Genomic DNA, 27486 nt, shown 5'->3' on the forward strand with positions numbered 1-27486 from the left:
GGACGCCGACCCTTGGGCACATCCCAGACCAGGTCCGTCCCCATCCTCAGCACATCCCAGGTGCTCGCACGGGGAGGAATTTCTTTTTTGCCTCCTGGCCCCGTGTGACATCTGGGAACAAGCTCAGCCCTGTGTGCATGGGGTCCCCACCACGCTGCGCCCCCCGGCTTCCCCTTGCCGAAAGCTCCAGAGGGTTTCTTCCCCTTCAAACGACCCCGAGCCTCATCCCCACGTGCTAAAGCAAAGACAAAAGCGCAACGACCAAATCCTTGTAACTGCAAACCGCACGGGGACAGGGACGTCCCCAGCACGACGCCGGGCAGGGGGGACACCTCTGCTCCCACGGGGGGGTCCCGCTGGCGACAAGACCCCGGCGTCCTTCGGCGGCACTTAATCCACTACAAACTTCACAAAGGCCGGCGCGGGGAAGCGCTCGGCCAAGGCGCGGAGGAAGAGCAAACAAACAAGGCAGGAATAAAGCCCGGCGCTCAAGGAGCAGCCCCAGCGCGTGGCTGGTTTTATTTCCTTCCCCACTTCTCCTCCGGCCGACCACCTTTTTAATGATTGCATTTCACTTGTCGGGGCCCCGTAACAAAGCCATCACCTCCGCGCTGACTCCGGGAGACGAGTTACAATTACAAATTACCACCACAATTAACGGTGGTTCTTAGAGAAATTAGAAAGGGGAGCGGGAGGCCCACATGCGATTGATTGCTATTCATCCTGCTTCGCGGTGACCTTGCTCTGAAGACGATGATATTCCTTTAGCCTGGAAACCAGATTAAAAAAAAAAAAATTAATTGTAAATTAACAGTAATAACACACATTTCCTTTCAATTAATTTAAGCAGAATGAGGGGGGCGTGAAGAGCAGGCGTTTGTTAAGGCCTGTACAGTTTAATTATTTTTTTTTTTCCTCCATGAGATAATGTAATTAATTTATCTTAGAGGGGTGGGGGGACATCACGTATCGGGGAGAACAAAGCAGTTAACAGGCAATGGAAAAATTAAGAGCCCATTATGTAAATGCAGCATGTTTTACAGCATTTAGCTGGGGGGGGGAGGTACCGCGGGGTCTGAGAAGTAAGTAAAATAACGAGGACGGATGCTCGGGAAGGCTGTAATTAGGCAGGGCTGGGGCTCGGGGAGGCTGTCAGCGTCCCGGCGGTCGGTGGGGGCTCGGGGCAGGGCTGAATCCTGGGGGGGCGTGGAGGGGGGGGACATGGGGAGGACCCCCCCACCGACCTCAGCGCGTTGATGTTGATGAAGCCGGTGGCGTCGGCGGGCTCGTAGTCCCCTTGCACGTTCATGCTGCGGAGAGAAAAGCGGCGTCACCCGTGTGGGGACGGGGATTTGGGCTGTGCCCGGGGACCGCAGGGGATGCCAGGGATGCTCAGGCACGAGCAGCCGGGGCATGGCCCAGTGTTGCACCATGGTCGCCCTCTCCAGGTGCCCCACTGCAGCCCCAAATGTCCCTCCGGGGTGACACCTGCCACGTGCCACCCTTTGCACCTCCTGCATCGAGCAGCCACGCGGTGTCCCCTGGGTGCTGCCAGCCCCGGGGACATCCCCGTGGCCGTCCCGCTCCGGGCAGGGCACCGCAGCCCCGGCACATCCCCTTCCTTCCCCACAATCCCAGCCCCGACGGTTTCCTACTGCCCCCCGAACCACGTCTCGTTTCCCAGAAACTGCAAACCTTAAAGGAGGGGGGGGGGAGGAAAAAAAAAAAAAAAAAAAGAGTTTACAATGATTTTACCTCCCCTGACGGGCTACAGAAAAACCTCTGTGCTTTTATTTTTGCTCATTCGAGTGGTTCTGACCTGCTCTATAATTACGTTACTTTCTACCTACTGTGCAGAGGCATTTCCACACAGCTCTGCCTCTCACAGCTTTCTCTCGGGTTCCTGTGACGCCGTCACTCAAAGGCTTTCAAACCAGCGATGTAGAAATCAAAAAGAAAAGGAAAATGGTTGGAGACGCAGGGAGAATAAGTGCCCCTGCTTTTCTCTCCTCTCTTTTCCCTCAGTCCCACCCCCCTCCATCCTCCTTTTTTTTTCTTCCCTCTTTTTTTTTTTCTCTTTTTTTTTTTTTTTACTTTATTCATTTAATCTCTCCAAGTGAGAGTGCGAAGCATAATGAAGGGTTGGGATGGATTATTAGGAGCTGTTGATTTTGAGGGGGAGGGAAAGGGGGAAAAAAAGCCAGAGAAGAGAAAGAGAGAAGATAATTTGACATTTACTCCGACTGATCTAAACTCATTCGGGTGTATTTATGGCTTATAAAGTGTTTAGAGAGATTGAAAGGGGCTGAGGGAGGGCCGGGGAGGGGGGGAGTAGCGAGCAAGCGAGAGAGAAAACAACGCGAAGAAAAGGGAAAAGCCGGAGGGGAAAAAATAAATAATATTGACTCCAAAACACGGCTCGTGCTTGGCCGGGAGGAAACCACGGGGCCGTCTCGGGCGGCCTGGTGGAGAGGTGAGGGACGGGACGGGATGGGACGGGACCCACGGAGACCCCGTCCCCACTCACCTCACCAGCTCCTCGTTGTACAGGGACCGCGGGGACGCCCTGCCCAGGACGGAGACGTGGCCCTTGAAGACGGAGAGGCGCACGGTGCCCGCCACCGCCTGCTGCGAGCGCGCGATGCAGTGCCGCAGGAACTCGCACTCGGGGCTGTGCCAGAAGCCTGCGGGCACGAGGCAGCGTCAGGGGTGGGATGGGGAGGTTGGGGGGGGGTCCCCGGGGGACGTGCTCCCCCCCCCCCACCGGGCTGGGTCTTTTTAAGGGAAGGGATGAGGTCCTGGGACGGGCAGGTTCAGCTCTGGGCGATGGGGGCCTCGTGCATCCCCTCGTGCGAGTGCCATCCCCTCAGAGGCCTCAGCCTCCCCGCGGGTGCGAGGAGATGGAAGTCACCTGCTCGATACAAGGCACCGCGGGCATTTTCCTTCCGGCTCCTCCAGGTGGGGAGCGCTCACAGGATTTCAAAGCTTGATCAAGTTATGACAAAAACGCCTCCCAAAACCCGGCACCTTGGAAGGTCAGGTGGAGACAGAGGGGTGGATGCAGATTTTGGCCTGCAGGAGCAGCGTGGGCTGGGGGGGGTGGGTTGTCACCACGTCTCAGCCCTCAGGATGGGGACGAGCTGCTGGCCCCTGGGACGGGCAGGGATGGGAAAGCCCCAGTGGGATGCAGCATCCCAAGGGGCCACCCCAGCCCCTGTGGGGTGCTTCCCCCACCACCGCTTTCAGGGCAGTTTGGTTTTCTCCTCCCATCGCTGAACCCTCCTTGGAGCGTGGGGTTTGGGGGACGTCAGTGCCCATACAGGGCTAGCCACCGTCCTGTTCTCCACCTAACCCCAACCATAGCAATCGGCCCCCTTCCTGCCCCCCCCAGCACCCCAATCTGGGCGCCGGGGTGACGCACACACGGTGTCCCCCCAAAACCAGCCCCGGGGAGCAGCCAGCAGGGCAGGCGGTGGCACGGCCACGAGCCGAGGCCACCAGGAGCACACAGAGGGGCCGTGGCCCTGCTGCTCCTCCTGTGCACCCTCCTGTCACTAAGAGGGGTAATTAGCCAGGGAGCCCTCCGGACCTGGAATAAAGCCTGGGAGATAGAGAGGGAGATAGAGGGGGAGAGAGAAAGAGCCTATTCACCGCCCTCCGGCCATCCCCGGGTTTTATCTCTCCCATCTCCCTGCCTGCACACCGGTGCCCTCTCACCTTTCCTTTCCCAGCTGGGATTCGGGCTGAGGCCATTAAAGAAACAAACCCGGGCTTTTGTTGGCTCCCTGTGCCGGCCTCCGTGCAAGGAGGTTTCGCAGTGTTTTCCATCCTTTTCCCTGCCTCTGCTGGGATAAGGTGGCGGGAGGTGGGTACACAGCTCAGGTTTGGGGATATAACTGGTGCCACGTGGGCCTGAACGTGCTGGGCACTTGGGTGAGCATCCTGCTTCTCACCAGCAAAACCATCCCCAGTGCCCTGAATCCCTTCAGCACCACCAAAGGGTGCAGGGCCCCCTTCCTTGCACACAAGCAGCTCCACCAGCCGAGCGAATGAACCCCTCTTCTAGGTAAACACACTGCAAATAAAACTCTTCAAATGCCGGGGCTGACGTAGGGCTGTTGCATCCCCATGACAGGAAAAAAAAAAAATCAGAGAGACGTTAAAATAATAACCAGCTACTTAAATGCTGGCTCTGGCAGCTCCAGGTGCGAGGAAGCCCCCTCCCTCCTCGCCCCTCACCGCCCACGAATTCCCCCCGAGCAGCGATCCGTCCTAACGCCCTCCTTGCTTTGTCAGCCCCGTCCTGCCCCGACCATCCCAAAACCACGGCGTGTAGGCACACAGTGCCATTTCGGTACCTGCGGGACCGACCGGCTTCAAAGCCAGCCCTCCGCAATGGGATCAGTGGGGACGGGGGTAGGTAAAGGCTAATCCTCCCGAAATCAGGGAATGGTTTCGATAACGAGGTCTCGCAGGATGGCCAGCTTGAGAGCCTGGCTGCCAGCAGCCACCTGGGGCCAGGAGGGACCTTACAGTGCATTGGGGCTCACGCAGGTGAGCCGAGGGATGGGAGGAGAGAAAATGGGACCTCGAGGACGATGCTCAGGTGTCGCTTAAGTCTGGGTGTGGACCGAAGGACCAGAGCCTGGCAGCTAAACCTCATGTGCTCAGCGTAGCACAAGCAGGTGGCACTGCCAGCCAGCCCACGTGGCTGCAGCTCTGCGTTAAAACCCAAACACAGGGCACAAAAGAGCTCTGCCAGACTCTGCTAGCTCTGAAACCAGCTCTGCACGCGCCAGCTCTGCTGGAAGCCAACCCGCACGCCTCCAGCCTGCCCCATCCTTCCCTGCCCTCAGCTCCCCTGCAGATGTGCCCTCGGCTGCTTTGCCAGCACTAAACCAATCCAGGATAATTCCTGGTGTGCTCAGAGGACTCCCAAAGGAGCCACGAGGTGCCCCCAGGCTGGGTCTGCCCCTTGCTCAGGTGGGGCAGGAGCTGCAGGACATCCCGGAGCCCCTCGCCCAGCGGCAGCAGCAGACCCTGCGAGTGGTGGGGATGGAGAAACAAATCCCCCAGCACCCGCATGGTTCTTTCATCTCGTGCTTTCACAACAGCGAGTGTTTGGGAATAAATAGTTCTATGCTTCAACTTAAAAAATAAATAAATAAAGGTGACGCGGTGCAAAGTCTAATAAAAGCAGCCACGGGCTGGTGCAGCACCAGGGAGCACAGGGAAGCAGGGGCTGCGATTCGAGGGGAAGGCGGCGGTGGGAAGGCACCGGCTGCACAAAGCCAGGTGCTGCTGCGGCCCCAAAATCAAACGGGATCAGCATTGAACAGGCACTGGTATTAAACAGCAGCCAAGAGAAACTCAGGGCACGCACGTGGCTGGGCAGCCCCACACCAAAGCCTCCGCGTGCATCCCAGGAGGAGGGAGAAGTGCATGGTTTCTGTCCCTGTCTGCGGGTCCGAGCCAGCGTCCCCTTGTCCCTCTTAGTGTCCCCAACCCCCTGGCCCTGCCGCACTGAGCGGTGCCACTGTGTGGGTGTGCGCAGCACAGCACGGCCTGGGGCGGGGGGCTGAGGGGGCTGGGGGAGGTTGGGAGGGGGCTGCCACTGCCCTGAGCCCACTGCCCTGGTGCGAGGGGGCTGGGGGAAAAGGACGGGGGAAGGTTCAGCCACGAGCGAGCAGTGTGGGGATGAGGGTGGGTGCTGAAGCTGGGCGTGCTGCCTGGGACAAGGTGATGGCACCAGGCTCGGGGGGATGCCAGGAGCATCCCCCACCAGCAATCCCTTGTGGAAGGTGGCATCGCCTCCCGCCAGCAGACGTGGAGCCCTTTTACCCCAGCATCAAGCAGGGTGCGGGGATGGGATGCTCTCCAGATCACGGAATCACAGAACCCCAGACCAGTTTGGGTTGGAAGGGACCTTAAAGACCACCAGGACGAATCCCCCTGCCATGGGCAGGGACACCTCCCACTGGACCAAGTGCCCAAAGCCCCATCCAGCCTGGCCCTGAACCCTTCCAGGGATGGGGCACCCACAGCTTCCCTGGACATGAGCAAACCCCTCTTTTTTCCTCATGACTATCCTTGATAGCCCCATCTGAATTTTGTCACCCTGTGGGTGGCAGCAGGGGATGTCGGGGGACACGGTGGCAGTGGGGCACGCTGCAGGGCCTTTACGTACCGTTGTACACCAGCTCGGAGAATTTCAAGGAGAGCCCCTGTTTGATTTTCCTCACTTCACGGTCCATGGTGAAGGCCTCGATATCTAAATGCGCGTGGTATAGGATCGTCCCCGCTGGGGTCTCATAGATACCTAGCCATTTTTCCAGGCAGGGGGAAAAGCAGAAAAAGAGAGAGAAACGAATGAGACCAAAACTGTCAGCAAATGACAAAAAATAATGACTTGGCTGACAGAAGGAGCTGTGGTCGAGCGCATTCAGTCCCAGCTTGCTGTAAAATGCATCTGTCATTATATTCATGCTGGGGCCGAGACAGTCCACTCCGCACCTTGCGGAGAAAATTTCTAGATTCCCCTCTTTGAAGAGGCACTCTGACGAGGCTAAATGACAGGGTTTGGGAACCGATCCCCCCACCGATCCGTGCCCAACGGTCTGCCGCTGAAAACCTGTAATTAAGCGAACGACGCGGGGCACAGGCGCGGGGAGCGGAGGGCCTGAAATACCCTCCTCTCCCCTTCGGCTGCCAAGCCAGCCCCGTGCTGCCGCCGCAAAAAAATGAGGGCCAAGAGAGCAGCACCTCGTCCGGGGCTGGTGAGACCCCCCCCCGGCTCCTTCCCACCCGCCTGCGGGTGCAGGAGGAGTGGGGAAGGTGGTGGGATGGAGGGCGGGGGAATTATTGCGGGGTCGGGGGGCAAAAGCCATGGGTAAGGCATGGAGGGAGAGCTGCTGCCTTTGCTCCGGCCACTCGGGGTTTACGTGCCACGGAACGGGTTTAAATCTTGTTTAAATATGACGGCGGCCACGCGGGGCTTTTGCAGACACCGCCTGCCCCTGCCCAGGGTGGTTGCAGGGTCACCTCCCTGTCCCCTGCATGTGGGGACGGTCCCCTCTCCACGGGGGCACCCGCACTACGGCACGGCCCTGGGAATGGCAAAGGGCACCCGCACGCTTTGCTGGCATGCGGAGAGGCAAGCCTGTGTCCCTGAAAAATAAAAATCTGAGCTCAGCAATGACGGAAGTTAGAGGAACGCTGCCTCCAAATCGCCACGTTGCCAGGAGCTGCTGTTGGGCAGCTTCAGGGAGCTTTGTGGTGCTGGGACCCGCTCCCTGCCCTGCCCTCGTCCCTGCCGCAGGGCGCACAGCTCAGGCACCAAATTCCCCAGGCCCTTCAATTAAAGGGCTGGGGGAGAAGAGCCCCCTGGCCTTCCTCGGCACAGCCAGCAGCCCCAGGACCCCCCAGGCAGGACAGCGCCCGTGCTCACACCGCAGTGGGCACAGCTCTTGTTCTGGGGGCTCGAACCCCCAAACTGCGTTCACCAAACCTCATCCCCGACAGGCTCCCATGAACTCAGCATCTTCCAGGCATGGGACAGGACCTGACCAGCCCCACGGGGGCCGATTCCCTCCTGTTGGACCACACAGCAGTTTCCACAGCCCCATCCCCGGGGGCTCCCCGAGGACTTATCCCCACGCGCACAGCCCCGCACGGGGCACCACACTAACACGGGGGCTCCAAACCCCAACTGCATGGGCGAGCCCCCTGAGGACACAATTAACATCCCCTCTCCTTCCCCTTAACGCTAATTTGGGCTGACCACAGGTTCAGTTTTGCCTCCTGCCCCTCTCCACCCCCCAGCTCGCCCCATCCGAGCGGTGACAGCGGCGCGGGGACCGCTGTGCCGGGAGGGGAGGTGACAGCCGAGCTCCCGGAGACACCTCCGGAGTGACACTCGCAGCGTCTCCAAGTGTCTATTTTCATCTCCCCGTGTTTACAGGAAAAAGACAGAGGTGTCAGCGACGCAGGCTGCCGGAGCTGCAATCACCCCGCAATTACCGCTGGGGAAGGGGGGCCAGGAGGGGGGGGCAGCCCCGCAGACAGCTGCTGCTGCTTAAAATTTTCTAATTTGTAAGCTCGGCTCTCGGCCCACCTCCAGCCCGGAGCCTTCGCTGCACCGAGTGCGGGTGGCAGCCCCGTACCGATGCTCGTGGGACGGGACCTGGTGTAGGGGAGGGTGATGCCACCCAAATCTCTCCCCCCCCGGGGCAAATATTTGCAAAGTGGGTGCAGGATCATGAGAGCAGGGTGCGGGTTCAAGCAGGGCTTGCTGCTTGCCTCCTGCATCGGCACGGTGCCTCGTGGCCTCGCTGGACGCATTGATGGGGAGGGGGAGAGGAAAAAAAAAAAAAAGAATAAGAAAAGAGAGGAGAAACCCCAGATGAACAGAGCTCGGCTCTTTTGGCAGCGGCTGTCCCCTCCTTCCTGCTTCCTCCCCACTGATTTCATTTACTCCACTTAATTAGCCCCCCTCCAGAGTTAAAAAGATAATTTGGTGACGAGGATGGGAACAGGCGCAAGGGGCAGGGAAGGCTGGCACTCACCGCCCTGCCCCATCAGCCCCCGTCCTCCCGCTAAAACAAACACCTCGAAATCCAGTTAACAGGGCTTAAAGGGCTGGCGCCGGCAAGCTCGGAGAGCCCCTCGCCCATTAGTCCTTAACGAATTTCAATTAGGAGTTTAGTAAAAATCAATGCAAATGAATTTCCCCTTCCCAAACCGTGCGGGTTCAGGAGGTGGCGGCGAGGAGGGAAGGTGGCCCCGGCAGGGCTCGTGGGGACCTCAGCTGCCCCAGCTGCACCAGCACCGTGCCCATGCCTCAGTTTCCCCTGGTGAGCGGGGATCCTTGGGCTAAAGGGGTCCTGGTGCTGCCCCAGGACCCCGCAGAGCCCCGAGCTGGTGCCACCAGCAGGGTCACCACGTCCCATGGGATGTTATGGGATTGTCACCCGTTAGCCCTCTTGGCGCTAACCCCATCTGGGGTCCAAAATGCTACCAAAAGTGGCTCCTGGCCATGCAGTATTAGGGTCACCCCCTGCACCCCAAACGCCCCAGGAGAGGCAGGTGCCAGCAGCACCCCTCTGCTCCAGCCCCATCCCCGCAGGGGCTCCACTCTTCCCAATGCCTTCTGCTCCCCTCTCCCTCTCGCAGAGCATCCTGGCAATCGCGGGGCACAAGAGGAGCAAACTGGGGGCAGGATCCTGCTCAAAGCGAGGGGGGAGAGCCCAGGGCAAAGGCTCGTCCCCCCCCCGTTGTCCCCAGAAACCCGGTCCTCGCCCACCAGGCAGCGCTGCCGCAGAGCCCTCCTCTGCCGGCACACCAACACGGCAGCGATCGCTCGACAATGTCACGCAGGAGACAAACATGACAGTTAAATGGGGTTTAGAGAAATTATTAAATGCTGCAAGGGTCACTAGAGCATGTCAGCGGCTCTTTGAAAAAAAAAAGAAAAAAAAGGAGATTTTGACAAATTACTCAGCATCCTGCATGCAAATGTGCAAGGTGGTGCGTGTGGTTTGGGGGGTGTTTTTTTTTTTTTTTCTTTCTTTTTCTCCCTTCTTTCAGTTTTAATTTGATTCTCCAAATTCACACCGAATGATTTGGGGTTTTGTTTCTCACCTTCCGTGGCTGATGCTCTGGCAAGGCACCCGGTGCCCCGCAGCAGGGGCTGAGCGCCGCCGCCGAGCCTTATCAAAATATTTGCTCGTGCCCTGCCACAGAGGGCAAGTTTAAAGAAAGGGAGCCTCTAATTAGGTATTAATGAGATTTAAAACAAAAGAGCAGGGACAAGGAAGGGGAAATGATGATGAGCCGTGTCGTTACTCTGTTCTACCAGGGGCAGCTCGCTGCCTCCGGAGGTTTCCGATGGAGCCGATCCCCATGGGTGATCGATACTCAGCCACAGCCCCAAGAAGGCATAAATAAATCAAGGGACCGGCTTCCAAAAAACTTGGTGACTTGTGTTTGCCTCCCATGCTTTGTCCCTGTGTCGCACAGCCCTGTACCGGCACCCTCCCAGGGGAGCTGAGGCTCCCCCACCAAGCCCAAAGCGTGGCAGTTCTCCCCCCGGGCCAGGTGCCACCCCCAGCCCTGGGGTCCCTGGTGGCACTTGCACCAGCCCCGGGGGTCCCAACCACGGCACTGGCAGCGAGGGGACAGCTGCCTTCATTACAAACCAGTAAGAAATCCTCATAACATCCAAATCCTGCATAAAGCTGAAGGAAATGGAGCAGGTAAGGGCTGCCAGCATGGCCAGGACCCGAGCACCACAACGATGCTGAGCATCAGCAAAGTCCCACCAGCGTTTTCCCCTTTTTTGGCTGTTTTTATGGCTGGGACAGCACCGCGGGCCGGTGGCCACTCACCTCTGGACTTCATCCCGACGAAGCGGTTCTCCACGATGTCGATGCGCCCCACGCCGTGCTTGCCCCTGCGGAGGAGAAGGGCGGCTGCAGCCCCCGGCGGGGAGGTGGCAGGGGGACAGCGGGGAGAAACCCCAAATAACAGCATAGGTACCCCTGAGCAGGGCTGGCAGTGCCTGGTGGCATGGTAGGGATCCCCCAGGTTGGAGGGGTGAAAGGCAGACGTGTTTTTTTCCTTTTTCGCCTCCTCTTAGCTCTGCCATCCTCTCCCATCCTCGTCTGCCATGGGCAGAGCCCCACGGCACTGGGGCCAGCGGAAAATAAACCGGGCAAGGGGACGGGCACTGGGGACTGGCGATGCTGCAGCTGCGCTCGTGATGGCCAAAATCATTTAAAAACCACTTAATTAACATTTAAAAGGAGAACTACATGGCAAAGCTCAGTCCCATTCAGCTCCGGGGGGTGTAAAGGTGGAGGCACAGAGGAGGGCACCAGGCACTGGGTGGCACTGGGTGGCACTGGGTATTCCAGGAGCGCCACCCTGGCTCCAGACACGGGGCAGGGTGGTCCTCGACCCCTCAGGGCACACAATGAACGCATGGGGAACAAAATCCTAAATCCTCCCATGCTCCCAGCCTTGGCACCAGCGTGGCACAGCGGGGACAGCCCCGTCACCACCAGGGACGTGCCCGCCCGCTTCCACCCCAAACTGGGGACCCCGGGGGAGGCGGCCGCGGGGCACTCACGCGATGTCGTTCAGGTACACGAACAGCTCCAGGGCCGAGCGGCGGACGGCCCCGTCCCCGGCGTTGGTGACCTTCACGGGGACACCTGCGGAGGCGGGAGGGAGGTGGGCAGGATGAGGCCGGCGGTGGCAGGATCCCCTCCCGGCATCACCCCGCGCGCGCTAAGTAGACGTGACAGATATGAACTCTAAATAACTTCTTAAAAAGGCATATCCAAGCTGCTGCCCGCGGGGGAGCGAGGGGAGGGGGACCCACCTCGGGAGAAAGGCGAAATAAATAAATAAAAAAGGCCATAAAAATGTCCCCCCCACACCCCCCCCCCTCCACCCCTCTCTTTCCCTTCTCTTCTTTTTTAGGGCCTGTGAAATTGCAACCAGGCCCTTAACTAATTGAATTTCACGCTCGGCAATTGTCTTAGGGCGCAGCACCTTCTGTCCCACCAGCCCCTGGCGGGGGGCTGACAAACGAGCCACCCGCCGCCGGGGGGGGCACACGCACGCACACGCACGCACACGCACGCACACGCACCCCGTGGCGGGACGCTCCCTGGGAATTCATTATTGCACCTTTTTTTTTTTTTTCCCCCTCTTTTTTTTTTTTTTTTTTTTAAATTTTTAAAGGGCCCGGGCGGGAGGGAGGAAAGCCGGGGAGAGGGTGGGGGGAGGCTGAATAGAGAAAAAAAAAAAAAAAAAAAAAAAGAGGCATTTTCTCGAGCAGTGTGAAATGAGCAATAAATGTATTAGGAAGCTGACAAGGGGGCTGCGGGGCCCACAAAGAAAAGCGGCGCGGAGTTGGAGGCTAATCTCCCCTCCATCTGCCCTCCTCATTACCATCGGGCGCGCTCTCGGTTGCCAATCAGCGCTCAATGCCTCCCTTTCTAGCCTTTATCACGGGGCGCCCGCGAGAGCCGTGTCTGCTGACGGGCCCTGTCAGCTTCCCCCGGCCTAAACCCCCCTCTCTTCGCCAGGGGTTTATAAACTCGGTTGTAAATTGCTATTAAATGTAAGTTGCGGCAATAATGAACCTTAAGCCGCTTCTCGCCCGGGCCCCCCCTCGGCGCCCTCCCCTCGCCCCGGCTCTTTCTATTCTCGTCCTTTCGCCGGGGCATTGGCCGGGGTCCGCGCGGCGGAGAGCCGACATTGTCGGGGCTGGTGTTGGCGAAAGCTGCTTAGCCTTTAAAATAGTTAATAATTAGATTAAAACTTCAAATAAATTAACTAGGGGCTGAATGGGGAGCTGGGAGGGGGGGGGGGGGCTCCGCCTGGCGGGGAGGAGGATCGGGAAGCCGGAGCCGGGCTCCCAGCCCCGGGGGCTGCGGGGAGGAGGTGGCACCTCGGAGCAAAGGGGTGGCACGGGGACACCCAGGGGTGGCGGGGGTGGGAGTCCCCCGTCCCCTTGCCAGGCTCCGGGTATGGGAAGGGGTGACCCTGCCTCTCCCCCCCCCAAATAACAGTGATCCCATGGTTGGCCCAAGTCCTGCTGGAGCACCAGCATCTCCTCCCCAGCTGCGATGCTGGCCAGGGCCACCTGCATGTCCCCAGGGCCACCTGCGTGTCTCCCCAGGGCCACCGGCACCCGCTGCACCAGGATGCCCAGGGAGGCACCTCTCTGCCCACAGGGGGGGCCCAGTCCCACCAGCCGGAGCCCCATGGGACAAGGAGACACGAGGGACATGCCCAGGCCCCCCTGTGCAGAGCCCTAACGTGCTCCAAGTGGTGCCCTAAGTTGGGGTTCATCCCACCTCCACCCAAGGGATGCTCCAGGCTCACCAGGGAGCAGGATCTGGCCCTAAAAGAGGAAAAATCACCAAGGGCAGGCTCGGGGGAAGCTCTTACCCTTCTCAAACTCGATCTCCAGGACATCCGGGGTGTCAGGAGAGGTGGCCGGGTCGCAGGTCTTCGTGTAGAGGCCGGGGGGAGCCTGATTCTGCAAGGGTTGGGGGGGGAAGACAAGGGAAAGTCAACGCCGTTGGCACAGCCAACATCGCCAGCGTCCCCAGACCTCGGCACGCTTCACCCACCGCCCCCCATCCCCATCCCAAAGCGAGGGGGACGCGGCGAGCGCCGGCACAAAGCAGCGCCGGAGCCGGCGGGGGCCCCGGGAACAAAGGGCCCGGAGAAATCAGACAATTTTTCCCCTCAACTTGATCTCATCTTTTTCTTCGACGCCCCCACAGCTGGAGGTGGAATAGCTGCGGAGAAGCAAGTCAGGCAGGGAAAAGTGTGACTTTTTTTCGGTCAGTGCAGAATAAGCCGGGCTGCGGCGGGGCCCGGCAGCCCGGCTTATTCTGCACTGACCGAAAAAAACGAATGAGGAGGCCTGACCCCAGCAGGTGCTCTAGTCGCATGGGCTCTTTCACGGTGTCCTCGAGGTTAATACACACGGGGGGAAAACGGAGGAACAAAGCAAAAACCCATTTCAGAGCGCATCAACCTTTACGTATATTTTCCCCCAAGATTTGTCGCAAAAGAAGCATCTTATCTCCGCCAGGGCTGGGCCGCTGGGGTGACGGCGGGGAATTGAAGCACGTACCAGATGAAGGAGGAAAAAGTAATAATAATAATAATAAAAAGCTTTCTGTCCCGGAAAGCAAATGCTTTGCAATTTAGCAAAGCTAAAGCATCCCTCGTGGCCGCTGCCCCATCCGGGTGGGGACCACGCTGTCACGGTCACTCGTGTTGGTGACACCGCCTCTCGTCCCCTGTGCCACCAGGGAGGGGACCCCAGCAGTGCCCACAAACAGCCTCCGTGCTGGGAAGGGGAAGAGAGGGAAACTGAGGCACAGAGCGACCCAGACACCTGCAATAGGGGAAAAAAAAAAGAAAGGCGGCACCAAAGCCAGCTTCTGCCAGCCAGTGGCTGAGCGCAAAATGCTCACCCAGCCACAAAACCCGCAGGATTGGGTCAAAATCAGAGGGAACATTTCCAAAGGAAACCCGTCCACCTGCACACCAACCTCCTCTCTTTGCTTTGCTCCACGTGGCTCATTGGAGCATCCCCACTGCTGTGAGAGGCTCCAGGCCTCTTTCTACTGCCCCATTCAACGCCAGGTGAGCAGGAGCATGAAAATGATCCCAAAAACCCCAATCAGCTTCCCACTCCAGGATCATCCAGCTAAGTCCCTGCCATGCACAACACCCCACGCTCAGGCAGCTGAGGGTGGAGTTTCTCCAAACGGAGCCTCTCCTGAATGTTTTACGTGGGGATAGATCAACATTTCCCCCCAACAGGTGAGAGCTGGAGCCCCCCGGCGCCGGGTCCTGCCTGCAGCCGGCCCTGAGCGCAGCCTCTCCTGCTCACATCTCCTCCCTCCTGCTCCTCGCCACCGAGCAAAAATGGAACAGGTAGAAAATAGGTTAAAAAAAAACAACAACAAATAAAGTGCAAAAGGAGTTGCTTGAAAAAAAATAAATAAATTTTTGAGGGGAAAATTAATTTCCCTGTGGAATTTTCACCTAAAGTTTAAGGCATGGGAAATACGTTTTGGGGTGAAAACCCCCCTTTTACTTTTGGCTCCAGCAAATCGCCGAGCCCGGCCATTCTCAGCACCCCGTCCTCCTGTCCCAGGAGCACATCCCGGGGCACATCCCACTGCCCTCGCGCCGTGCCCCGTTTGTGCCCCTTTCTCTCTTTTTTACACAACGCACACGCGCGCGCCTCCCTCGTGCCCCCCAAGCGCGCGCACGCACAAATTACACGGGCTGCGGATTTCAATTTTACATCAGCTGGCCTCTCCTAGCCCTGATCATACTTATTAACTAGAGAAACCCGCTGGAGATGATGAAAAACTTGGAGTTCAAAAGGAAGGATTGGGGGGGGGCGAAAAATGGAAAGTATTAAAAACTGTTTACTAAACATTGGAAGTCAAAGTCAGGTAGTTTCCAATTTTCTAAGCCAACTATGAAAACCCCTATTAGATAAAATAACTAAATAGAAATAAAAGTGACATTTGGCTTGCATTCCATCATTACGGTGCAAGTCTGTCCTCTTTTTATTCTCTCTCCTAAAAGCACAGTTCAAATGACAAATAGTTTGTTGCAGTGTATCAATGCCTCCTATTTATCCCTCCCCGCAGGGGGGCTAGTCCTGCAATGTCATCTTTAAAGGGGAGAGAGGAAAAAAAAAAGGGGGGAAAAAAAAAGGAAGAGTGTGTGGAAAGGGAGAGAGGGAGGGGGGGGGAAGAAAGAAGCAAGAAAAACGGGGCAAGAAGAGAAGAAATTGGAAGCAAATGGTCCATGAAGTAAACCATGATGCAGAGCTATCGATGCCGCAAATGGTTTATTCATCCGGCTGATATTGTTGTGCCCGGGACTGAATGAACTCTTTCAGAGTGCCATATGAAGTTAAAGCAAGTAAATTTCTATCTTTCTCCGCATTAGCTGCCTCATTGCCCTTCAATCGGGCCTCACAGAGGCAGAAAATAGCTCAACCATCTGCTTTCAAATCCCTCCCTTTGGCAGGTCTCCGGGCTTTGGGAGGGGACCCTGCCGCGCCTGGCACCCCGGCCACCCTCGTCCCGGGCTGGGAAGGGGCCGGCGGTGCCACCGCGCTCGGCACAGCCCTGTCCCAGCACCCGCGGGGGGAGACGTGCCCCTGACCCCTGCTCGGGGTGTGGGGGAATGGTCTGTCCTCTCCTAAAGGGACCCCATTTTCCGCGCTGCCTCGGGACCGAAAGGCAGGGTGCAGGGTGAGAGGTGCGGGGTGCCCACGGGGTGACCATGGGGATGGGGGTCCCCGGTGGGGCACTGCAAGGGGGAAGGTGCCCCTCTGGAGAGCACCGAGGGGGGAGCAGGATGCTGTCCTCACCTTCCTCATCCTTGTATCCCCATGCTCTAGGTGCATGCCTGCCCGTCCGGGGGCTGCTGAGCACCAGGGGTCCCTCTGCACACCAGGGGTCCCTCTGCAGCTCTGCCGGCCTCTCCCCACGCTAATTAGTGCTGATGGAGAGCTGAAGTGGCCACCGAGCATCACAGCCACAGGAGCACTGACACAGCAGGGCCACGAGGCTGCAGCCGCGCTGCCAGGAGTGATGCACAGCGCCCACCCCCATGGGGACCCGGCGGTCCCACCATCAGGGATGCCACTTTGAATCCATTGCTTCGCCCCAAACAGGTGAAGTGGAAGCAGAAGGGGCCGTGCAGGCTGCAGGCATGGTGTGGGAGCAGCCTGGACCCCTCCATCCACCCCGGTGCAGAGCGTGGGGCAGCCCCACTCTCCACCAGTGCCTCATCTGTCTCATTGCTGCCTTATTGCCTCCCCGTGACATTTTCCCCTCCGCTGTCACCCTGAAACCGTCCCATCCCGACTGACGCCGGCGGCAATTAACGTGCCGGGAGAGGCAGCGGGGCCGGGCGGGCGGCGGGGTCTCCCTGCCGCACGAGGCCCGCCGTGAAATTGCCAATTAGGCTGCAAATACACGAGACGCCCTCAGCCCTGTAGCTGCCACCCGCCCGTGATCGATTACCTTGGGGTTCTCCAGGATTCCGGCTTCATAGCTGCGGCGGGCAGGGAAGGAAAGAGAGAAAAAAAAGTCACTGCAGCGCCAGCATCCAGTGCCCAGGGACCTGCCGGCAGCAGGGCCGCCCCAAACCGCTGCCACCACCCCATGAGGATGGGGGTAAATAGGTTTTAGGGCTCTCCAGAGCTTTTAGCAGCCATCCTGCAAGGAGTGTTGGGCTTGGGAGAGCCCAGGAGCTGCCACATGGGATGCGGATGGCTCTGTAGGTTTAGGAAAGGGGGGTTTGGGGCCAGCCTTGTCCAGCTTGTTGTGGCTCAGGAGGACTCAGGCTCTCCGCTCTGGAGGTGTGAAGGACTGTACTGGCCACGCAGAGGGGGACATGGTGGCCCCAGGCTCTGTGTCCTTGCCCCGCAGGAGCTGCCCAACTGCTCACCTGATGTGCATGAGGTTCTCGTCCATACTCCAGGGTGTCTGGGGCGTCACAGGCACCGGGATCCCGTGCTTCTGCAGGGAGAAAGGAGAAACGCTCAATTAGGCTGTGGGGCGAGCCAGCCTCTGAGACCAGCACAGGACCAGGGGGGCTCAGCCCCAAAAGCACAAAGGCACAACCCCACGGGTCGTGGCAATGCCTCTGACCCTGCGCCCCATCAGCTCCCCCCTGATGAGCACATCGGGGACACGGTGTCCCAGCCCCACGCTGCGCTGCCGGGAGGGGAACGGCTGCCCCAGCCCCGCCACAAGCAGAAGGAACACCAAGGAATCCTTTAATCAAACTGATAGAGATGTCAGCAATTTGTGCTTTTTTTTCCCCAGGTCCAGGTCAACTCGTTCCCCCGGCTGGGCTCCTCAGCGATGGGAGGTGACTTGGGGACACGTCACCAGCACCGCAGGATGCTCCCCAGCCTTCAACAGCACCGATGCTCTGCTGGGAGGGGACAACACCCGTGTCCCCACAGCCTCGTGCCAACACGTGCACACACAGCCTGGCACAGATCCCCAAATCCACATACCCCAGGCTCACATCGCCCTGGCACAGCGGTGCCCGTGGCCCCACACCAGCTGCCTCCCTGGCGCAGCGCACGGCACCGAGCCCGGCTCCCTAACAAGGTCACCGGCGCACTCAATTATCCGCTGACATTTCAATGGGGGAAATTGCCTGTGAAGACGAGGTGAGCACGCAGGGGAATTAGCGGGAGAGGTGATGGCAGCGAGCAGCAGCAGCCTGAGCCCTCGGAGACGTCGCCCAGCCGGCGGCATCGCGCTCCTGCTGCACGCGAGGCTCCCCGCGTCCCAGCTCTGAGGCTGGGATTGAGGGTTTGAGGGTGGGTTTGAGGGTTTGAGGCTGTGGATCCGGGATCTGGCTGTGCCTTGGTGTGTTCCTGTAGCCCAAGCATCTCCCTGGGGCTCTGCTGCTCGGCTGCAGCACGGACGCCACCGAGAGCGGAGGAGCGGGGTTTGTTGGAAGTTCTTTGTTGGTGGGGAAAAGGGGGAGGAAATGTTTTTGCTTGTTAAATCACGGTCCTCAACCTACCCCCCAAGAGCACAGCAAGGTGCTGAGATGCCTCCTATGGCTGCAGAGGGACCAGCTCAGCCCCACTGCCAGAGGCAGCAGGGACATTGCCCCGGGTACAGGCCATGGTTCTCCACCCTCCCGTCCCAGGCTGCAGGGATGCTGGGCAGCCTCGGCACCTCAGCCCGGTCCCACCCGCAGGGCTGCAGGTGAAGGGTGCTCTGCTGCCCACGGAGCCTCCCGGGAGGGCAGGCAGGGCGCATTTGCACTTCAAATGGCCTCCACGCCACAAGCTCTGACTTGCAGAGAAGGCGAAGAGCAGCTTGCTGGGCGCAACTGCTGCTGCTCTGCTGGTTTCTCCAGGTGAGAGTAGGAAAACACCTTTCTCTGTCCTGTCCTATGGACACACAGAGCTGCGCATGCCTCTCACCCTCCCCAAAAGCCCTACCCCAGCAGCGCCCTGGCCACACGCAAAGGGCAGAGAGCGAGGGCTGGGGGCGCAGACCTCAGCCCCAGCTGGGGACCCTCCGCAGCACAGGCACGAGCGCAGTGCCACGCTCCCGTCAGGACCTGGCCCTTGTCCTCATCCCAGAGGCCTCCCGCATATTGGCAGGGGACATTTCACCTTAATTAATTAATGCTGAGCTCCTTTTATCCTGGGGGGGCATAATCACAGGCTGTCCCCGTTCCAATATTCACATCCAGCTCACCGAGACTCACCGCTTCCTCTGTCGGACCTGAATGCCCGCAGGACCACAAGTCACCAGCCCCGAGAGAGTCCCTTTCCCTCCCACTGCTGCTCCTCCTGGCAGCCTGGAAGCCTGTGTTTATGGGGCCGTCCCCTTCACACCCCGATTTTCCACATGAGCACTTCAAGTGGGATCCTCAGCATCCGGACCCATGAACAAGCGGCCACCAAACCCAGGTGGCCTCTGCCAACCACGCCACCACCGAGCAGAGAAGTGGCTTCAGGCCACAAGCCCAGCTCGTTCAGCCTCGCCCTGCCCAAGGCCAAGCACCGGGGTGCACCCAAGATCTCCACCTCCTTCATTAACACCTTTCAGCCCCGCGGGCTGCAGGCACCGCACTGCAGCAGCTTCTTGCCGAAGCAAGGCAAGAGCTGCGCTGCGGCTGCACAGATCCCTGCTTCCCCTGGCGGCATCCGAGCCCCAAATGTCATTGCCTTGTGTCCTCCCTAAGCACCAAGGTGAGAACATCCAGGCACTGAAAGGATCTGGCTGTGTCTCCCTCCTCCTGCACATGAAACAGAAAAAACCCTGCCCCCCTATTTTATTTTCGGTTTTTCAAATGCTGAGCATCACCAGAGGCCACGAGGTACTGCAAACCCTCAACCCCAACCTCTTCTCTTTGAGCAGGGCCCCAACCTATTTCACTTTCCTTTTTTCCCCCCTTTTCAAATGAAAAAAAAAAAAAAAAAGAAACCCACAACAAAACCCAAACCCAAAACACATGTTCCATTTTCCCCATATAATAAAAACGCCGCGCTCTTAATAACTCCCCTATTTGACAATTTGTTTGGCAACATATGGAAAGCTCTCGTAAACTCGCCCCTCCGCAATACAACAACAGATGGCAAACACAATCCTCAACACGCCGCTCCCGGCGGCCCCGATGTGCTGCGGAGGGCTCCTCGCCCCGCGCCGTGGCTGCGGCCCCATACCTCGCCTTCCCCGCGCCGCCAGGCAAGCCTAGACGGCAGCTATTTAAAAACCGAAGCAATTTTCTGGTTTATGCACAGCGCTGCCTTTTTCCCTTTTGATTGATTGAGCCGAGTTGTCAAGCATTTCCATGAAGTCGCTAAAAAAGAAAGGTACCCTGGTGGGCATGTAAAAACCTGATGCAAAACTTCTAATATGTTTTATTGCAACTTGTACTTCAAAAAGGAAGAGACAACAAAGGCGAGCGGATTTGCTTTGTCTGTTATGCAAGTCGCCGAGCTGGGACCCGTTTCCTTGGAAAAGGGGTTACAATTAGCAGGCAGGTAATTACGGGCTTTTTAGAAAGGAGGGAGGAAGAAGGAAATGTAAGGGGGAAGAAAGAAAACCACCCTAGGAAAGCCCATCGCGGTGCTGCAGCGGTGCCAGGCGGGGCTGGCCGCGGCGAGCATCCTACCTGGGCATAGTCCATCAGCTCGCGACGCCCGGGGAAGCGCTGGTAGAACTCGGGCAGCCTCCACGGTGCGACGACCTGGCGGCAGGCAGCAGCATGAGGCTTGCAGCCCCCTCTCGTGTCCCCCCCCATCCCCCCCGGGCAGCCCCCCAGCTGAAATCGAATCTCCCCACACGAGGGTGGCGTAACCCAAACCCTGACCCCAACGAGGTGCTGGGTGCGAGGGGGGAAACAGGGAGCATCGATCATCCCGCAGCTGCCATGGCACTGTTTGCTCAGTGGCCTGGTGGTGTTTGGGGTAAAAATAGGTTAATTAAGGATCATTACAACCCCCTCAAATGCCAAAACGTTGCTTGGTGCAGCTGGCAGCTTGTTAAGGAGAGGCACGGCCACTCGCATCGGTGTTAAAAGGAAATCCCCTGGGGCTGCCTTACCTTGATGCTAGGGCACAGTGCGTAGCAGGTGAGCTCAAACCGAACCTGGTCGTTGCCCTGAAATGCAAATGGAAATGCTGAGGAGTTGTCTGGGATGGGAGGTGGGTGTCCCACAAAGCGCATCGTGCCAGTGGGGCACAGGATCCCATCCTGGTCCAGCCCATCCAGCACCTCCAGGAGAGGATCGTGGCCTGGGGGTTGGAGGTGGAACGAAAGACTGCACGTTTGGATTTGGGAAAAGAAACTGCAAGATCGGTGGGGGCAGTTAATAAAAGGGAGCACTGAAAATACAGGTGACAAAAGAGCAGCTCCCGGCTGTGCTGCAGCAGGAACAGGAGCAAAACGCCTGCAGCAGAGCGATGGAGACGTGCCTTGGGGTGCAGGCTCCATCCAACCTGCAGCATGAGCCTCTCCGGGAAACATCTCCCAGTATGAAACACCCTGAGCTGAGCAGGGCGTTTATCCTCGAGCACAGAACCACGCTGATACCGCCCCAGACAGATCCGAGCACTGGGCACCGGTGCCAGCAGGAGCAGAGCTCCCACTGGGCTGATCCCTGAGAGCTGAGCCTCAAGGTCTGGCCCGACCCAAATGCTCCAGCGAGCCTACAAAACCCACAGCGGAGTATTTATTTCTGTGCACGCCTCAGAGGGGAGATGGGGAAGGGAGGAAGAACTCAGCGGCCAGGAGGCTGCAGCAGCTCGTAATTAACTAGCTCCGAACCTCCCGTTATCTTAATTGGCCCACGCTGATGGGGCACTGCTAATGAGGCCAGGAAGTTGGGAAGGGGCGAGCCCGGGGGTTATTAGCCCTTCCAGGGGAATAGGGCTCACCAAAGCCTATTTCCCACCAGCACCAAGGGGCGTAAGGACCTGCTCCCTCCTCTTGGCCCCGGCCCGAAGGATACATTTACGGCCGGGCTGCCAAATCCCCGAGGACTATTACACAGAGGCGAGCAGAGCCACCGAAGCACTCATTTCCCTTACAGGCCCCAAACAAGTCCATCTGCTCCGGCAGCGGGGACACCGCAGATGGCCCACTTTTAAGGCGCTGCGGGCTGGGCCGGGTCGAGTTACCCGCGGTGCTGCCTGCGCCTGCGGCTCTAATGGCACGGGGAGGCGGCGCAGCCTGGGGAGCAGCCGAGGGGTCCCCGGGCAGCAGCCCCCAGGGAGCCCGGTGCTGGTGATGCCCAGGGGTGCAGGGGACACGGCAGCATCAGGGTACGTTCAGCCTCGAGTGGGTGTTTTAACGAGGAGGGTGCTGGGCAAGGGTAAGATGAGAGGAGAAGGATTCAGGGAAAGCATCGTGGCAGGAACAAGAGTTATTTTGGCCAAGGAGCTCTCTAGACCCAGTGTGGGCATGCCTCTAGGCTGTCCCCAGTCTAATGTCCCCCTTCCTGCAGGGCATCATGCCCCTTGGCTGTCCCCAGTCTGATGTCCCCCTCCTTGCAGGGCTCCTCCAGCATCGCTGGGGACCCCCAGTCCCAGTCTCCTTTACATCAAGATCTTGCAGGTGGGCCAAGAGGGGATGGGTACGTGTCAGGGCCCATAAGGATGGGGAGGAGGGGGGGGATCCAGCCACCCCTGGGTGCGTGCACAGCACCCGAGGGCCCTGCAGAGCAGCCATGCAGGTGGCATCTGGTGATGGTGCCACCCTGAGTGTCCCCGCAGGGGATGGAGGTGCCAGGGGGGGTTCCCCTGCTCTGGCTGTTCCTGGGGAAGTGTGACACGGTCCCGTTGTGTCCCCCCCTCCCCAGGACAAGGGATGGGAAGGTGGGGGGCACCTTTGCTCGAATTAAACCAGGAGGGGACCAGCAGCGAGCTGCCCGTCTGCAGAGCAGGTGCTGCGCCCCGAGCATCCTTCCCACGGTCTCTGGCTGCCTCTAGCGGCAAACCCTCCTCCCTGCTGCCCGGCCGGCCGGCACGGCCACGGCGACAGCTGGGGACAGCCCGGGAGGGCTCGGGGTTTGCCCCAGCCCCTCGGGGGACAGGGGTGCCCTGTGGCCCCCACCCACCCGCCTGGGCACCCCGAAACCCCCAGCGCGGTGCTGGGTCCCCCCCTGCAGCCTCCTCTCCTGCCCAGCCCGTGGCCAGGGCAGTTTTTTTTTGGTAAAAGCTGCCACCCTCACTGTTGAAAAAGGGGGTTCACTATTGAAAATGGGGGGTTTCTGACCTGCTGGGGACCCTGGCTTGCAACACAAAGCTTCCCGCACGCCGCCAGGCTGAGGGAACCGAAATTGAGCAGGGAAAAACCCAGAAGGAAGTGTCGCAATGGGGCTGAGCTCTGCAATCCCCCCAGGCACCCACAGAGCACCCCCAGCACCCACGGAGAACCCCCCAGCACCCATGTCTGGGCCAGACAAGCAGCCAGCCCCCCCCCCCAGCACCCCCCGCCCCCCCGCCCCGCTCACCTTGCCTGTGGCCCCGTGGGCAACGTGCCGGGCTCCCTCCTTCTGGGCGACCTCCACCAGCCCGCGGGCGATGCAGGGCCGGGCCAGCGCGGTGCCCAGCAGGTAGCGGTCCTCGTACACAGCGTTGGCCTGCACCGCCGGCCAGATGAACTCCTCCACGAACTCCCTGCACACGTCCTCGATGTAAACCTGCGGGGACGGAGGGAGCCCCGCCGTGGGAGGAGAGCCGGGAGGATCCGGCTCCTCCGGGGATCTAGGGTGGCACCCCGAAGGGTCCCTTCTGCTCCCCTCTCCTAGATGCTAAAGGGTTTTGCTTTTCCTCTGGGAGAGGGGCTGCTCGCTGTGGCGTTAGCACCGTGCACACACTGATAAGGGGGTGCAGGGGGGGGGTCTCAGAGCCCCCGGAGGGATGGATGCCGTTACCTTCTTGGCCCCCAGCGCCAGTGCTTTCTTTCGGGCTGCCTCAAAGTCTTCCTTCTGCCCAATGTTGGCCTGAAAGAGGGAAAAGAATTAGTTTGAAAGCTTGCACAAAACCTAATGTGTACCCAGGCTACATAGAGCATCACCTGCGGCACCACAGCAGCTGCACTGACCAGGCTCAGGGCCATCCAGGTTGCCCCCCCCCCCCCCCCACCCCAACCAAGGCACTGACTTGGGGCCGTGCCACCCCGTGCCAAGCCCCTTGGCTCTGCCCCAGTGTGCTGCCCTCGTTAGCAAAGGGTCATTTGCCAGCAGGGACAGGCTGTGCCACACGGGGCTGGGAAGCTCAGCAGAGCAGCACCAGGGCCACCAGCACGCCGTGCACCCCGCAGGGTGCTGTCATTGTCACCCACCCCTTGCCCCCAACCCCTGCCCGCCAGCACCCAGGGGCTCACCAGGTAGGCGACCACGTCGTAGCCCTGCTCCTTCAGCCACACCAGGATGCAGGAGGTGTCCAGGCCCCCGCTGTAGGCGAGGACGACGGTGCCCTTAGGTTGAGCCATGGTGCTGTGGAGCAAGGGGAAAGGGGTTTGTGTTGTGCTGCCCTGCGGAGGCTCTCCGTCCATCCTCTGGTTTGCTTCAAATGTCCTCAGAGGGTTGATATTCCCAAATCCTGCCCCAAAGGTAAGGCTGATCTTGCTTGGCACAGGGGTGCTGCAGCCATCCACCGTGAAACCCTCCCCAGTGTCCCCTGAACTGGCCGTGGAGCCATCACGGTCCAGCTAGGAGCAGAGGGATGGGATATTCCAGCCAACACAAACATTACCCAGGGGATGAATAACCAGGAGGCGAGAAGAAGAGCTCCCTGCACGTTAAACACGGGGCCAGCAGCTGCTTCGGACAGCGAAGGAGCCCTTTGTGGTGCTGCCCGTGCTGGGACGAGCTCCCCAAATAAAACAAGGGCTCCCAGTGATGCTCAGCCAAATATCAGCCTGGGGAAAGCGAGCTGCAGGCAGCACAGGATGGGGCTCCCCATGGCACAGGGGTACCGGGAGCCCCCCCCGAGGCTGCAAGGAGAAGGGATGAGGGCAAGAAAGAAGCTGCAGCACCCTGCCCATGGCCAGGCCGTGGCTCCCAGCAAAGGTGGGCACCCTGCCCTTGTGCTGGCTGGCACAGCACCCACTGAGCACCCGGGGCACCCCGCAGCAGGCAGGCAGCCACCGGAGCTGCCCCGTGCCTACCTTTGCTCCAAGGAGCTGCGGTGGCAGCCACCCGGCGCAGCCCTGCGACCTGGGGGGGCCGGCTCAGGCACGGGGGAGACGGAGGCTCAGGCACGACCCGGCACATCCCGGCCCTGCCGGGCACGTGAGCAGCACCCCCAGCCGCCCAGCTCAGCCCCGGTCCAAAGTCTAATTAATAGTTATTGGGAGTTTGTCCTAATTGCGCTGGCAGTGTGAAAGCTCTGCATGGGGATTCGGTGCCCCTCACCTTTTGGCTGAGGACGTCGAGGACTTCAGCCAGCAACGGGAGATGGGAGAAGATTCAGCACCTTCAGCTTGGGGGTGTTGGAGTTGTGCAGGGGGGGATTTTGGGGGCCCCAGTGGCTCTGCTGGCCATGGGAAGGGGCCGGGGCTGTCCCGGCAGTCCCCGAGGCAGGCTGTGAATGCAGGGCCCCGCAGAGGCGATGCCAGCTGACCCTTGGCCGGGAAGGCAGACGGCAGAGCCGGCCAGATCCGATCCCCAGCAGCTTTCGTGCTCCTGCCAAGTCAGCACAATCCTGCTCCTGCGTTTACAAGGGGGGGGGAGCGCCCCGTGCCCGGCTCCCCCCAGCACACCGCTCCCGGCGGGCTGCACCTCCCCACGGTGCTCCCCTGGGTCCCAACAGCGCCGTGCAGGGCCAGCACCCAACGGAGCACTGCTCAGAGCCAGCTCAGCACCCTGGTGCAGGATCTGGCCTCGCTGAAGAGCAGGGAGGTTTGACAGGCCCATAACCACCCCATAACCATTTGATTCGGCTCCCTAAGCCTGCCTGTGCCAATCAGGCTGCCTGTGCAGGCAACACCCAGCCTTGTGCAACCGGCGTTTCCATAACCCCCGGGCGGCTGGGTGTGGGCAGAGCTGGGTCCGTGCCCAGCACGCCCCGGCTCAGCCTTTTTCTTCCTCACCAGGGCATTTACAGGAAAGGCAAATTGCCCTTCCCGAAAGGGGCCAGCCAAAGCACGACGCTGCGTCTGGACAAATTCCATCCTATACCCCCAAGCCTCATCCCCTCTGCAGCCTTTGGCATCGCTGCTGAGGGGCTCGCTTGGTCCACGAGCAAGCAGGGAGGAGGACAAAACACCTCCAAATTTTGCTCTGAGGCCCATCGCTTTGCCCAGGGGCCCGGGCACCCCGCCTCTCCCCAGGGACACATCCTGCAGCCACGGGGCCACCCGCAGCTGCGGCCCCAGAAACACGGCTCCGTGCCCACAAGGAAGGGAGAGCCTCAAAATTTCAGCATTACGGGATAGTAAATCAAAGCAAACAAAGCTCAGGGAAGTGGAACATTTCGGGGCTTTCTCAGCCCTGATTACTGTGCTGCAGCAGTTTCCTTGTGAGTTAGGTCACACTTTGTACCAGGGCGGCTGTTTGCTCTGCCCCACAGGAATACCAAGCCGGTCTGTTTAAGACCAGGAAAAAATAAAAGGCAGCGTGGTTGGACTAAAAAGCTCGAGTTTCTGGCAAGGAGAGGAACTGCTTTCCCGCGGCGGGCGGGCAGAGCAGCCCTGGTGCTGCAGCTGGGACAGGCAGGCTGCGGGGACACGCTGCTGCCATTGGGATCAGCCTCAGCATTGCAGGCACAGGGGCCCCATCCTGCCCCCAGCACCCACAAACAGAGCGGGGAGGGCACTGGGGCGGTGCCAGCCGAGGTCCCAGCTCCTCTCCCTGGGGGTGGCCAAGCTGGGGAAGCTGTCAGGGTGGTGGGGATCACCCCAGAACTGGGCTAGAAGGGGCTTAGGAGCAGCCTGAACCCCTTTTAGGGATAGGAAGGTGCTGGGACCCCCCCTGCCTGGTTAATTTGGGGACCAGCGAGCTGTTCTCCAGCACCACGGTGGCAGACACCTGAAGCTGGATGGAGAGGGGACAGCGAGGGGCAAGTGACAGGTCCCCCCAGGTAAAGGGTTCCTTTTCCCTTCCACCCCCCCCCCCACGCCATGCCTGCACTCACCCACTCTGCAGGACCCGTGGGAGGCTGGCTGCCCTCGCTGCGTGTCCATCCTCCTCCTCCTCTTCCTCCTCCCTTATAGCCAGGCGTGGGCAGGCGGAGCTGCCGCAGGACTGTCCCCTCTGTGGGCACCATCCCCAGGCGAGGCCCTGCCCTCATCCTGCCCGGGGCAAAACGGGGCAGGAGGGGGGGAACTCGCACCTCCAGCCCCGCGGGATGCAGGATTTGCCCGCACTGGCTCGCTGCACTGCTCAAGGGGCTGACACCGGTGTCCCCTCTACTCCTCCTCAGCATCCATGCAGCTCCAGGGGGTGTCCCCCCAGGACCCCCCATGGCAGCAGCAAGCAGAGGGGAGCTGGTTCCCCTCCGTGGCATCCTACTAGGCACAGCTTGGTGAAGAAAGGACGAATTTCTTTGAAATCCCTGGAAATAGAGGGTTGTGGCTCCCACGGAGCCTGGGGGCCAGGGGCAGGCAGGAGAAGAGGGGGCAGAGGGGCTGCGCTCAGGGCAAAGCCAAGTTTCCCTTACAGGCATGCCAAGATCAACATCAGACCTCGCCCTCAGGTATGGGAAGCCCATAACCTGCAGGAAATGCATTTTTGGGGGCATCTCAGTATGAGATGAGCGTGAGCACCGGTGCTGGGCTCCTACAGCAGCACCCTCCCGCCGGTACACAGCCCTCACCAAACCTAAGGACCCTTGGGCTCAGGTCCCTCCAGCCCGCAGTGTGATGGGACTGAAACAGCGTTTGGGGAACGGGCTCCCCCTGCACCATGGCCCTGGGGGCCTGA

General features: G+C 59.8%; 1 protein-coding gene across 1 annotated transcript; it reads right to left on the reverse strand.

Annotated features, from left to right (window-relative positions):
* Positions 1-475: 475 nt before the first annotated feature.
* ASS1 (argininosuccinate synthase 1) lies at positions 476-26803 on the reverse strand. Its single transcript, XM_066980753.1, has 15 exons — positions 26699-26803; positions 23946-24057; positions 23494-23562; positions 23071-23259; positions 20661-20717; positions 20230-20304; positions 17020-17090; positions 16593-16623; positions 12964-13054; positions 11129-11213; positions 10386-10450; positions 6188-6319; positions 2528-2684; positions 1245-1310; positions 476-769 (listed from the first exon to the last, which is right to left on the reverse strand). The coding sequence occupies exons 2-15, from the start codon at positions 24051-24053 to the stop codon at positions 715-717; spliced, it is 1251 nt and encodes a 416-aa protein (XP_066836854.1). The 5' UTR covers positions 24054-24057; positions 26699-26803; the 3' UTR covers positions 476-714.
* Positions 26804-27486: the final 683 nt, after the last annotated feature.

Source organism: Anser cygnoides, chromosome 20 (assembly GCF_040182565.1).
Source record: "Anser cygnoides isolate HZ-2024a breed goose chromosome 20, Taihu_goose_T2T_genome, whole genome shotgun sequence".
NCBI lineage: Eukaryota > Metazoa > Chordata > Aves > Anseriformes > Anatidae > Anser > Anser cygnoides.

Excerpts from the sequence above, each read along its gene's own strand:
- ASS1 (XM_066980753.1), bottom strand. The coding sequence starts at position 24,053 with ATGGCTCAACCTAAGGGCACCGTCGTCCTCGCCTACAGCGGGGGCCTG. Across the intron at positions 20,718-23,070 it reads CCCACGGGGCCACAGGCAAG|GGCAACGACCAGGTTCGGTT; the intron begins GTGAGCGGGGCG and ends TTTGCATTTCAG. Across the intron at positions 10,451-11,128 it reads GTGTACCTGAACGACATCGC|GGGCAAGCACGGCGTGGGGC; the intron begins GTGAGTGCCCCG and ends TCTCCTCCGCAG.